The sequence below is a fragment of the Anabrus simplex genome, chromosome 2 (assembly GCF_040414725.1).
Source record: "Anabrus simplex isolate iqAnaSimp1 chromosome 2, ASM4041472v1, whole genome shotgun sequence".
Lineage (NCBI taxonomy): Eukaryota > Metazoa > Arthropoda > Insecta > Orthoptera > Tettigoniidae > Anabrus > Anabrus simplex.
Genome location: NC_090266.1, coordinates 1146157281 through 1146171793, shown reverse-complemented (window position 1 = coordinate 1146171793; position 14513 = coordinate 1146157281). Strand labels below are relative to the sequence as shown.

General features: G+C 41.7%; 1 protein-coding gene across 1 annotated transcript in view; it reads left to right on the top strand.

The window, feature by feature from the left end:
- Positions 1 to 14513, top strand: part of swi2 (Protein singed wings 2) — a 494822-nt gene that overhangs the window by 100286 nt on the left and 380023 nt on the right. Inside the window, exon 3 of the mRNA XM_067139747.2 lies at positions 10277 to 10436. Within this exon, the coding sequence (XP_066995848.1) occupies positions 10277 to 10436 (160 nt within the window). The remainder of the gene's footprint in view (positions 1 to 10276; positions 10437 to 14513) is intronic.

The window sequence follows — 14513 nt, the reverse complement described above, 5'->3', positions numbered from 1 at the left end:
ATTCGGAAATTATAATTTCCAAGACCAAGATGATGTCCGTTGGGAAGAGAGTATTGAATGCAAGTCAGGGAATACACAACTGAAACGGTGGATTATTTCAAGTATTTCGGATGTGTATTTTCCCACGATGGTGGTATAGCAGATGAAATTGAACCTAACGCAGTGAGATCGCAGTTGAAATAAAAGGTATTCTTAGAGAAAAAAGAAGTGAGCATTCAGACGACATTTTTACAAGTCTCATTTATTCAGACTGACTGCTTCACGGGTGTGAGAGTTTGATGGACTCAGAATATCTATCATTTTCGAAAATGGAAATTTTATATATATATATGAAAGTAGTGAGAATGATTGCTGATAAAACAGGTGGGAACAATAGCAGAAGGGCACACGCAGTAAGGATTTTAAGGCTAAGGAACAAACTCCATGAATGAAGCTCTGCGTATGAAACTGGCAGGGTATGTTGTGAAAATGATGTGTGAGTATAGTTTACCTAGGAGACTAACAGACTCGGCCATAGAGGGTAAGACAAGCAGAGGGTGACCAAGCGAACGATATAGTGATTTCTGAGATAAGAAATGTAGAAATAAATCCGGCCGCAGAGCTTGTTGCAAGCACTGTACAGGATTGTCAGGCGTTAGTTCATTCGCAGAGGCTTCATGTGTTTAGGTTGATGTATTGGAATATCCCGAGCTACGGTATCTTTCCAGTCCGCACGACAAGATTCGAATTACGGTGGATCTTATGCTGGAATTTTCCTCCGGATACTTACATGACGTCAGGAACGTGAGAAACATCTGGCCTTAATATCTAGGATCCAAAGGATGCGTCAGGGTGATACCAGCGACCGCAAAATATACCTTGAATAAGATGAATTAAGTTTTTTAAATTATATATTGGAATGTGAAGCCTCTGTGGCTCAGGCGGCAGCCTCTCACCGCTGGGTCCCGTGGTTCAAATCCCGGTCACTCTACGTGAGGTTTGTGCTGGAGAAAGCGGAGGCGAGACAGGTTTTTCTCCGGATACTCCGGTTTTACCGGTCATCTTTCATTCCAGCAACACTCTCCAATATCATGTCATTTCATTTCATCTGCCACTCATTAATCGTTGCCCCAAAGGAGTGCGACAGGCTTCGGCAGCCGGTACAGTTCCTATCCTCGCCGCTAGATGGGGCTTCATTCATTTCATTCCTGACCAGGTCAAATGACTGGAAACAGGCTGTGGATTTTCATTTTTCATGTTGGAAAGTCTAAGCTTACAAGGAGAGGCCAGACCCTGCGACCAACCGATTTCAACGAGCTTCTATGAACCTGTGGGGGGACACTCAATAGTTAACCGTGTATGAGGGTTTGAGTCAGTACGTTTTAGTTTTCGAAAATAAAAAAGGGCGTCAAATGTCATGACGCAGGATCCACTTCGGACCATGTGGAGGTAATAGGACACTAAAAGGCGAACACATTTTATTTTAATATGTCAGGTCCGCAACCTAATCCTTTCCGAAAAATTGATGACTCCCCGATTCCAGTGCAACGCATATGTAACTTACTTTGAGAGTGCCATCGCAGACAAAAGGAGTGGTGGCCTAGTGGTCACCACGTGAGTTCGAGTCTCATCGCAGCTATATTTCTTGCTCAAAATACATTAGTATTTGAGGGAATGTGAAGATGGAAATGGGAACAAAAATACACGTAAATTTCAGTACACTTTACTTTCTACCTGAAAATAGTATAGGCCTAAACTTTCTCACAGTTACTGCTGAATCTCTTTCTCTCTATAGGGTAGGGAGCCCTATATCCGGATGATTCATATGTTTTTGGATATAGCACATAGCAATGAATATTTCTACCACTTCTTCTTTTCTTTGTCGTTTAGGCCTACTGAGGACTACGGAGCTCGTATCTACTCTTTGGTAAAGTTGTTGCTTTCTTCTTCTTCCAATACTCCTTCATTTGCTGACTATGAGCCAGCTTTCTCTCCTATGTCCACTTCCTGTAATCTTCTTACTTGTAAGGGACGATAGGAAAACACCGTGTTGGATGGCTTGACGGAACAGTATTCGGTCATGAGTTTGTCCCAGTGGGATACCTAGTTGTTCCATATCCGACTTTACTGACGTGATCCATTTGTTCTTAGAAGCCTTGCCTCTTCCTGTTACTGTGAATATGCTGTTGGTGAGTCTTTCGGAATCCAGACGGGCCAAGTGTCCATAAAAGGTCAGGCGCCATTTCCTTATACGATGTCTTCCTGGTGTTCATACAGTTCATCATTATGGCGGATTCTGTAAATGCTTCCTTCCTCTCTAATTGGTCCTAATATCCTCATCAGGATCTTCTTCTCTTTTAATTCCAGCTTTCTGAGTGGGCCCTTCCTGGCCATTACAAGCCACTCGGAAGTATACAGAACAGATGGTTTGACGACCGAGTTGTAGTTTCTGAGTTTGAGGTTCTTGGAGAGGTACTTAGATGGATAGATACTACGACACGAGTGATGAGCCCTTTCAAACTTGGTACATCTGGCATCTTTGGCTAGGTTCTCGCTATGATTCGCAGAGATCCATTCTCCCAAGTACTTAACTGTAGGTACTTTTCGTATGGTAGCGTCTGTGAGAGGAATTGTAGAAGGGGCCTCCTTGATACTGTTCATAAATTCAGTCTTCTGGATGCTGATCTTCAGACCAGTCTTAATGGCTACACTATGAAGACTCTGTAAGTTGTAGGTAGCCTCCTCTATATTGTTTGCCAGCAGAATGAGGTCATCGGCAAAGGCTAGGCACGGGACAATGAGGTTGTCTCTCTTGTACCTAAGCTTCAGTCCAGCTCCCGGTGGTAGCATCGTTCTCCATTCCCTAATGATCTTTTCCAGGACACAGTTGAAGAGAATCCAGGAGATACCATCACCCTGTCTAACTCCTGTTCTGATTGGAAACCTTTCGGATAGTTCACCTCTGAATCTGACCTTGGACGTCGTGTTCCTCAGAGTGGCTTGAACTAATCGTAGGGTCATCCCATCCAGACCAAGTTCTCATAGTATGGAGACAATGGTGTCTTTGTCCACAGAGTCATAAGCTTTCTGAAAATCCACTAGGACCACCACCCAGGGATGTCCACCTCGGCTTTTGTAATTGAGAACTGTCTTAAGATTGTGTATCTGTTCTGGACAAGATCTAGTCTTACAGAAACCACCTTCGTATTCACCTAACTGTGAGTCTAGCTGTGTGGTGATTCTATTGAACAGGGCTACAGAGAGAATCTTGTAGGTAATTTGTAACAAGGAAATACCTCTATAATTGTTGAGGTCTGTCTTACTTCCCTTCTTGTGGAGGGGATGAATCACGGCAGACTTCCATCCTTCGGGTAGGTACTCTGTTGTCCATATGTCCTTTATGATTTGATGGATGCTCTGCAAAGACTGGTCATCTGCATGTTTCCACATCTCGGCAACTATGCCGTCTTCACCTGAAGCCTTGTTGTTCTTGAGACCATCGATGATGTCCATTATTCTTCTCTCGTAGGTGGTTGAGAAACAGGGTTCCTGTGTGAAGGCTCATGGAAAATAAGCTTTTCTTCAGGTTCCTCCGCGTTTAGTAGCTTCTGGAAATAATCTGCAAGAGTTTTGGTCCAATCTTTACTGTTCAGTTGACGTTTTCCATCTGGCCCGTGGAGGATGAGGGTAGGAGCTGTGTACTGGGTCGTTTGCTTCTTAAGTCCTTTGTACAGGTCTCTTGAGTTGTTTCTCTGAAAATTTTCAGCCTGTTGCATTAGACTCTTGAGGTAATTTCTCTTGGCACTGCGGATGGTGTTAGCTGTAGCTTTTCTTTTCATGAGGAAGGCTTCATAATTGGCTTCAATTTTATGTTGATTCCACCTAGTCCAGGCTTTACGCCTTTCTTCTATAACCTCATCACACTTTGTAATCCACCATGGGTGTTTGCCTTTGGTTGATGAGTCAGGGGTAGTTTCTTGAGCGGCATCCAGCAAGGCCTTTTCTACCACTGAAATACGTATATATACAGTTTCCTATTATATGCTTTAATGACACTAGTGGGATTAATAACATTCAGATAATACTACATACTTAAATAAAAACAATATTTAAAAAATTAATTGAAAATATGTCCGCCTCTCTGGTGTAGTGGTTAGCGTGATTAGCTGCCACCCCCCGGAGGCCCGGGTTCGATTCCCGGCTCTGCCACGAAATTTGAAAATTCGTACGAGGGCTGGAACGGGGTCAACTCAGCCTCGGGAGGTCAACTGAGTAGAGGTGGGTTCGATTCCCACCTCAGCAATCGTGGAACTGGTTTTGCGTGGTTTCCCACTTCTCCTCCAGGCAAATGCCGGGATGGTACCTAACTTAAGGCTACGTTCGCTTCCTTCCTCTTCCTTGTCTATCCTTTCCACTTTTCCCATCCCCCTCCAATGCCCCTGTTCGCATAGTAGGTGAGGCCGCCTGGGCGACGTACTGGTCCTCCTTTAAAGTTGTATCCCCGAACCAAAGTATCACGCTCCAGAACACTGCCTTGGAGACGGTAGAGGTGGGATCCCTCGCTGAGTCCGAGGGGAAAAACCCACCCTGAAGGGTAAACGGATTAAGAAAGAAAGAATTGAAAACGTCCGATAATAGGAACAGTTGCTCAAACTGGACATCACTGAAACATAGTGTGCTATTTCCCGGCCATCATATTTTTGCCAGTTACGACGGTTTCCTCCCCCACTATTCAACTTAACACATGGACGGTACATTACTACTTACATTTCATATTGTTTTACAACACATTTGTCACACACATCATCACGTTTTCATGCGGTTCCCACACATACTTCGTGAAACCGTATCTGGCACAGATCGCGCTGAATCCGTGATCCCATTCGTGCAGAAACGTCACCGAATTAGTCATTAGCACAAAGGCTCATAAACATGTATTGTCCTTATCATTTTCTAATTTTTCAAGACGGGGTTGTTGTAGAGCCTCATTTCCCCTCTATCTTGGTCACTCCTCTATAACCGAAGCTGTTCAGTCTTGAGGGTCATATCAAGTCTGTCCTGTTAAAGGTGCTACATTGCCAGATAAGGGTTCAGTCGTCATGAAATCAATACAGAATGGGCGTAGAAAACATGAAATGGCGTATGGCTTTTAGTGCCGGGAGTGTCCGAGAACAAGTTCGGCTCGCCAGATGCAGGTCTTTTGATTTGACTCCCGTAAGCGACTTGCGCGTCGTGATGAGGTTGAAATGATGATGAAGACGACACATACAACCAGCCCCCGTGTCAGCAAATTTAACTAATTGTGGTTGAAATTCCCAACCCTGCCGGGAATCGAACCCGGGACCCCTGTGACCAAAGGCCAGCACGCTAACCATTTAGGCATGGAGCCGGACAATGGGCTTAGAGAAATAGCTTGAGAGGGTTGGATTTCCCTGTAATTGGATCTTCCTCATTCCACCTGGCATTCGAATAAGAAACAGGTGAGAGAAGTCCTGTGGCTGCAGGGTAAGGAGTGCGAGACGTAAGTATTGCTGCCACGCATGTGCCCATCTCAATTCTCAAGGCCTGATAATAATCACCTGTTTCTTCCGCGGTGACATGTGAATTGAGGTGTTGTGAATTTTGAAAGTGGTAGTACAGTTGTGTCTTAGTTACACATTTACTACAATTATAAGTACTGAACAATGACCAGCTTAACAATGAACATGGATCCGATTTTTCTTCCACGACTAATGTTTGTAATCTGTTAGCCCGGTCTTACCTACAAGCTGCCGCGACTTCCCGTCAGATGCGGATAGTATCTTGCGTTTACTGTGTAATTCCATCACCACAAAATGTATCTACAGCACTATTGTACTGATATGTGAAGGAAAAGTCAGACCCTTTTATCTTGGGCACCCTTATAAGTTGAATTGGTAGTTTGAGAACCAAAGTTACCAACCGTAAAAGAGTCATTATAGGCTATTTAATAATGTTATGTCTTTCTATATGCCAGTGGTCTCTTTAACCTGTACAATTAACCAGCTTTGAGTATATCGTTGGTATGTATTGGTGTCTGGAATTAGGAACAATCGAAGGCAGGATATAGGAACATGTCCGTCCACCATTCAAATTTCGCGCCATGATCACACATGCCGTGACCTACATATTACCACCCATAGTCCGACTCTTTGGCTGAATGGTCAACGTACTGGCCTTCGGTTCAAAGTGTCCCTGGTTCGATTCCCGGCCTGGTCGGAGATTTAACCTTAATTGGTTAATTCCAATGGCTCGGGGACTGGGTGTATGTGGCGTATTCAACATTAGAAATCATCCTAGGTAGGGACCTCATCTTCACAGACATGCAGGTCACCTAATAGGCCGTCTACTAGAAAAAGACCTGCACCAGGCCTCTCCGGAGGCCATACGCCATTATTTATTACCATCCGCACATTGCCTGGTTAAACCTTTCATTTTCAATACTCCATTATTTATTACCACCTACACATTGCTTGGTTAAACCTTTCATTTTCAATACTCCATTATTTATTACCACCTACACATTGCTTGGTTAAACCTTTCATCTTCAATACTACAGATTCTCTTACTCTCAGGTTGTACATTTTCTCAATATAAGTGAAACGAAAGATCAGAATAAATATACAGTAAAAAAAGTATAGAAGGCGCGTCTTACCGTGTTTCATTTGATATTGTCTGGAGCAAGAACCGCGCGAGTCCTGCCATTCGCTCTGTTTCACTCTACTGCAAGAGGATGCTGCCGTCAAGTTAACTGTTTCGAAAATACATCTGACGCTTATTTCAATGTAAACCACATAGACGTTACGAGTGTCCGGGAATAGGAGCTGTCCGGGTATTCCCCCCCCCCCCCCCGCTACCTTATATATTAATTTAAGGTAGAAAATAAAGTTCACTGCAGTTTGCCTAGTATTTTTATTCGCATTTTTATCTTCATGTTCCCTCAAACCATAATTTATTTTGTACAAAATACAGGTGAACCGAAATTCGCGCACTCGGGCGACGCAGCGCGACTCCTCACATGCCAGCAATAAAAGAATATCTCTCACAAGAGTTCGTCCTGCGAGTATATCCGGCAGAAAAAGGACGTTGAAGAGTAGCAGTCTGGCAACACTGTAACCACATGTAGGGTAAAGACCTCTGTCCGCACGTTCTAGTCGTGCTGTACAGTTGGTGCAGTGGATAGAGTTTTGGGTTAGCATGCAGGAGGTCGAGGGTTCGATCCTGGGTTGAGGCGTATTGTCTTTTATTTCGTAAATGTAGTCCAGGTGGTATGGTATCTGGTATCTTTATCGTCAACAGCGAACAAATTCACTCCCACGACGTGGAAATGGCGTCTTTCAAAGCTGACCAACGAAAACGATTGTTCGTCCATTTCTAGGATCGTAGTATGTAAGTGCAAATGGTTTCTAGAGGACCCGCTGCAATCGCTGTTGACGATTAAGATGCCAGATACCATACCACCTGGACTACATTTACGAAATAAAAAACATAGGCCTACCCCTCAACTCAGGATCGAACCCTCGACCTCCTGCATGCTAACCCAAAACTCTATCCACTGAACCAACTGTACAGCACGGCTAATACGTGCTGACAGAGGTAGTTACCCTACATGTGGTTACAGTGTTGCCAGATTGCCACTCATCAACGACATTTTTTGCCGGATATACTCGCAGGACGAACTTCTGCAAGATACATTTTTTTATTGCTGGCATGTGAGTAGTCGCGCTGCGACGTTCGAGTGTGCGGTTTCGGTTCACCCTGTATATAGCCACAACAAGACTCGAACTCAAGTCGTCGAGGTTCGTAGATAAGTACGCTGACCACTTGACCACCGATCCGCTTGACTGTGTCGTAACTCTCCAGGTTATATATGCGTTGCATTGGAATCGAGGATTCATCCATTTTCGGAAATTATTAGATTGAGGACTTGACATGTTTAAGTAAAACGTGTTCGCCTTTTAGTTTTCTATCACCTCCACTTGGTCCGAAGAGGATTCTGCGTCATGACATTTGTCCTCATTTTTTTCGAAAACGAAAGCGTATTATATATGAGTATATATACTTATATACGAGTTAATGTTGAGTGTCCCCCAACAGGTATATTAGGCTAGTTGAAATCGATTGGACACAAGGTCTGGCCTCTCCTTGTTAGCTGAACAAACTGCTAAAAGAGGACTAACTAATCAACGTGAAAGGTACACCCAATTGACGACTTAATGGTGATGTTTGATCCATCCGAACGTTCCGCCGTAGTGTTTGAGAGAAATCAGGGCAATGAGATTGGATGACAGTCCTGGAGCTCATGGTAGCTGATAGTTGATCAATAGTTGTTAAGAAGATTGGAAGTGAGCAGGATATCTCTTATGCTAGAACATTCTTCGTCGCGACGTCGCGTTGGTGTGATTGTCGTAGTCAGAAAGCTGAAGCTCGTTGTAAAGATCAAGTTTCTAGTTTGACGTGTTCTGAAGTACAATGAGATAGTAGGGTGATGAGATGAGGAGAAACGGATGGAGCATTGGTGGTGGTGGTAGCGTTGGTGATTGCTGTTTTAAGGATGAGTACAAGGCAATCTTAGGGGCTGCCTAGCTGAGTAGACCCCGTTCCAGTCATCGTGCCACTTTTCAAATTTCGTAGCAGAGCCGGGAATCGAACTCGGGCCTCTGGGGTTGGCAACTAATCACATTAACCACTAAACCACAGAGGCGGACCAAAACCAAAGCAAACCACAATAAATACAAAAATAGAACAAAATTAAACTAATGAACAAAACGATTCAGTAGAGAAATAAAACAAAATAAAGCATGAAACAAACCTAACCTAACCTAACCTAACCTAACCTAACCTAACCTAACCTAACCTAACCTAACCTAACCCAACCCAATCTAACCTAACCCCATGGCACTACAGCCCTTGAAGGGCCTTGGCCTACCAAGCGACCGCTGCTCAGCCCTAAGGCCTGCAGATTACGAGGTGTCATGTGGTCAGCACGACGAGTCCTCTCGGCCGTTATTTTAGACCGGAGCATGAAACAATCAAATATTTAAAGAAACCAATGCAAAGAACAAAATCATACAATATAAAAATGTAACAAATTACAACTGAAGAAAACACAGTATTGCACGAAGAAAACAAAAAACCACAGAACAAAACATTCAGTATATAAAAGTGCTGAAGTATTAAAAAGTATCGTTCAACTGTAGATAATGGTAGAATTCGTACAGGGCCCACATGGTTATAAATGACATTTTGCGAGTAATTATGTGAGAGATTCTTTCCCCGTACCTTTGTCTACATTCGTATAGCCCAGGGGTACTCAGCTCTGCGCCGGTTGAGGCTATCCCAGTGCGGCCGGCCTGGCCTGACGTAAATGCGGGCAGCTTACGTAGCAAGCATACGTCACATTGAAGCGGGAGAGCGAACACACTTGGCAGGGAAGTGAAGCAGTTCTATTGCGACTACGAAGCTCTCCTCCAATACTCAGCGAAATGCTGATTGGGGTACAGTATTTTAAAAGAACGCTATAATCGCAAGAAAACTGACCTTTTCAACTTATTGCGGTTTGATTTATGATGCGCTTAATATAAGCAATCAATTTTATTTTCTTATTTTTATACATTCAAAGAAAATTGGCACGTTATAAATTTGTGTTACAGTTTAGAAAGGTACAGGGTTTAGATACAAGCTACAAGCTACGATTTACAATTTCTTGGATGGGAATGACAGTATTTCCATTAAAGAAAGAAAAATTCATGTTATTCATTCAGCAAAACGAAATACATTTACATAATTCAACAAGTTTAATGCTTGATTTTGCACAGTATTTAGTGTTATGTGACTTTCCCTGTTCACTGGATTTCTGAAAATAGTATTTAAAACTCATCAGGCGTCAATGATAATAGCTAGTCTCTAAATGGCGAGGAGTTTCATTTTTTAAAACTTGTTTTACGTCGCACCGACACAGGTCTTATAGCGACGACGGGATAGGGACGGCTTAGGAATGGGAAGGTAGCGACCATGGCCTTAGTTTAAGTACAGCCCCAGCATTTTTTGGTGTGAAAATTGGAAACCATGGATTACAATCTTCAGGGCCGCCGACAGTGGGGTTCGAACTCCCTATCTCCCGAATGCAAGCTGACAGCTACTCGCTCGGTGCTTTGATTTTTATAACTATTCTTCTAACATGATATTACCATCATCATCATCATCATCATCATCAGCTGTATGTACTGTTGGACTTGTAGGAGGAAAATCAATATAAATTACTTTTTTTCTGTTACAGACATAAAATAAGAGCACTAACACTACACCGCTGGCCAAGTCCAACCTTCGACCCAGCGGTCGTCTTAAGCCCGTTCCCCCTAATCCAGAGGCTGACACTGACGGACAGCAACGTGACACATCTCCAGAGTGACTTCTCTGTCAACTCCCGGCATTTGGAGGTGAGAAATGAAGATAGGCCTATACTTCTTGTTTTAATAATTACACTAACAGGGGTTAAGATCTACATCTTTTTTTAAACAAAATTGTTGCTTATATCAGAAAACTAGCATTATGTGTTCATTAGTATAATAACAGGTCACCATTACAATTTATCTTTATGACCAGCAGTAAGAATACGAAGAAGAATAAGTCAAAGTGGTCAAAAAAACAGGAGAATTAATCGTCCAAACACTAACAGGCACCAGGGTGCGAAATCAGAAAGAAATTGTGGGGAGAGAAGAATCATAGGGCTTAACTACTAGAGTTTATTTCAGGCATTACTTACCAGCGGGGGAGGGGCATATAATTTACCAGTAAGTAAATTACCCCCTCCGCAGAGAAATTTAATTTTTAAATATTTATTTTGAATTCTTTTGTTACTCGTATAACAAGAAAACTCATTGGAAAGTGATTTAATTTGTACAACTCTTCAGGTGAATATTGTCCTATTGGCTACCTATCGGAAACACTCCCTCTCCAATAAGTACAGGAGCTACATAGACCGATGACAAGGGAGGAGGGCCTCAAATATGTTATATTTTTGCCCGGGTTTCAGATGGACTTGCCAAAGTAAAACCTGAACAATAGACTGCAGGTGCGGAGTTGCCACCGCTACGTTGCTTTATTATTTTAGGTCTGGCAGTCATTCATTTATTTCTATATAATGTGTATTATTGCTGATGTTTTTATCAAAATATGCACAGTAAAAAAACATGAATTTCAGTAACATATGTGTTCTACATTTACCTACTTATTTTATAATGAAAGTTTCCTTCCCCCGGGCAATTGTAGTGGGGAGGAACCTTTGAGATCAAATCATCGGTTGGGAGAAAACCCTCCCCCACCCCTTCCCCGCGATTTCGCACTCTGACAGGCACCAATTATTAGGGTAATTATCTGAACCATTTGACGTTAAAACAGAAGTCCGACAAGGAGATAGGTTGTCCCCTCTATTGTTTAATCTTGTTTTGGAAAAAGGTGATGAAGACTTGGGAAAAAGAAGTTAAAGAAATAACCCTTCGCAGACTACATGAAAACAGAATTAACTGACTGTGTTTGGCCTTTGATGATGATTTAGCAGCGTTGTCTACCAACAGACAGGAAGCGATTGCATCCGTTGAAAAACTCCATGAAATTGCTTCCAGAACAGGACTCCAGATCTCATACGAGAAAACCTAGATGGACAACCAATGAAAACCGAATATGGCAAAATATCCCAAGTGTCTAAATTAAAATACCTGGGAGAAGTCGTCCAACCTTTAGGACTGAATTATAAAGCAAACAAGGAAAGGATCTCTAAACTACAAAAAGAGCGTACAGACTCACACGGAACAGATATCATAAAAAATCCATATCCCGAAATGAAAAATTAAGGCATTACAACATTGTAATTAAGCCTGAAGAACTATGTGCATCTGAAACACTGATGATAGGGGCAGATCATTGATTAAAGATGTAGAAAAGCTAGAAAAGATCTTAAGGAAAATTGTTGGACCAGTCTGTACACAGGGAATGTGGATGATTAAGAAAGGAAATCTCATGACTTCTACCAACACTCAGAGAATATCTCAGATACATTTAGGAAAAGACGTTTGAAATTTTATGAACACATTTTCAGAGTGAGTAATCAAGATTGACCAAAAGAATTCTGAACCTTGCCCTATCATTGAAAGTAAAAAACAACTGGCTGCTCTAAGTTGGACAAGCTCTTCAGGAAACAGGCATCAGAGATGACATTGTATCAGACAGATCTATGTTCAGAAAATTAGTCGACAATAGCCGCTTTACACACCATCCAAGCACTGCCACCAAAAAAACAGGTCAGAAGATCGCAAGACAAGCCACAACGAGAAGATGAAGAGATTTTAGGAGAAGAAAAAGGCAACGGCATCAGCTAATTTAGTTCAGTACCACTCCTCAGTCGAGCATAACAAAGAAAGAAGAAGAATAGTGTTATTGGTTTTACGTCCCACCTTTATTTTGTCACACACACACAAGAAATCGGCACTACAGCCCCACTTCTAAGTCCCGAGATCTTCAGTTTAGGTGGTGACGCATGGTCAAAGCGGCGAATCATCTCGATCGCAGTTCTTGGCCTTCTAGATCTCATCATCACATAGCTCTTCAATTGATTGCACACAAGCTGAGTGGACCTAGAGCCAACCCCCGGATCAGTGGCCTGCAAGCTCTGCAATACAGGCGGGCCCGGGGTTTAAGGGGCTCGCAGATTTCCCCAGAAGGAAAAAAATGTCATTTTACCGAATGCCATTGTGCACGGGAAAGGTGACATAATGATTTTGTTGTAGAATCGACCGAGAAGGATTGTTTCTACAGTTCGTATGTAGAGTAATTCACTCATCTCGAGGAAAAACAGATACGTATTTTTTTTTTAATTTTTGCAATTACCTGCTAAGGTCAATGCTCTTAATCCCTTGACACTAACTATAAGTCATTTCGTCATAACACTGAAGAACTAGCCAAATTTTACTTCCATATTATTCAAGAATGCAAAACAGTCCCCGGTAAGAATCAGGTAAGCTGAGTTATCTTGTTAAAATTCTGAATATTTTAAATAAAAGTGCCTTCAACCAGATAAGTCAGATTGTCTTAGGTGTAATACTTTTTCTGTGGTTATTGTCGACCTGGATATTATTACCTTGTAAATGAATTAGGCCTACAGGCAGTGAATTTACACAACTGCCTGTGTTCAAGAGAACTATTAAATCTTACTAGCTACGAGCAAAACACAAATGTGACTTACACGCTTTGGTTTTGAATGTTCCACATAAGAAATTAATCCGTGGTCAATATAGGACAAGTCAGTTTCATTTACCATCCAAAACAGATACTTCAATAATTTTTTGAATTAAACAAAATCCAACCAAAACCATTATTTAAAAAGCTGCTTCATCTAACGTAGAATGATTTGATATTGGTGAATCGGTGATTTTGTATTATTTAAAAACAAAAAATACTTCCCCTGAGAACTTTAATTTTTTAACTTAGCTTGTTATTCCCTGGGATGAGTGAATTGTTAAGTGGTTACATATTGCCGCAGTTATTGTACTGAGTCTAACACAGCCGTCTCTCGCGACAAGAGCGTCACACTCTCTCAAAAAGACCTGCACCAAGTTATAATAAGAAAAACCAATTCAAATTTATGCCAAAATATCACATTTTAGACCTAATTACTCCTGCTACAGTTTCTTCCGCAAAACGATAATATTCGAAACTGAAACATTATGAAATATTATGACCCAAGACAGACACAGTGAACTTAGTCTCTTCGGCATCGAACGTGTCATTCATGGATATAACTGAAATCGTCAGTGGATTTGTATCTCAGAAACTGCACTGCATGGTCCAGTTTCTTTACAATCAAATGTAAGCACAGTAAAGTTTTTAAAATGTAAATACCAAAGATAGAAATAGTTATTTACGTTGTATTTGGATCCATACAAAATATGTAATTTTCAAAATAAAATCTCTTTATACATTCATTACACCCAGGAATCGAATCATATTCAAGGGTACAATATATTGCTAGTTATTTTAATGTAGCACAAAATCATCAAAGGTTTTCGGTGACGCAAGTAATGGAAAGACATAGGACTGGGAAGGTAGCGGCCGTGGCCTTAATTAGGATGCAAACTCAGCATTTACCTGGTGTGTAAATGGGAAACCACGAAAAATCATCGTCGGGGTTGCCGACGATGGAATTCGAACCCACCATCTCGCGAAGGCAATATGAATAAATTGATTAGTTTTGTAATCTTATAATAAGTCCTTTATATATATTAAATGAATATATATTGCATTAAAGTATCTGTTGTAGTTAAATTTATATGTGTGATTGATAGATTTTATACAATTTCTTTGACGGAGCCCAATTTTCTTTCCTGCAGGCGGGCCCGTATCATATTCGTTTTGCTAGATAACAATTCCTGACCTGTCCGGGAACTGAACATTGAGCCACCGTGTAAAAAAGTGCCTATCAATTACTGATTATGCTGATTCATTTCAGGGGATTTGGAACA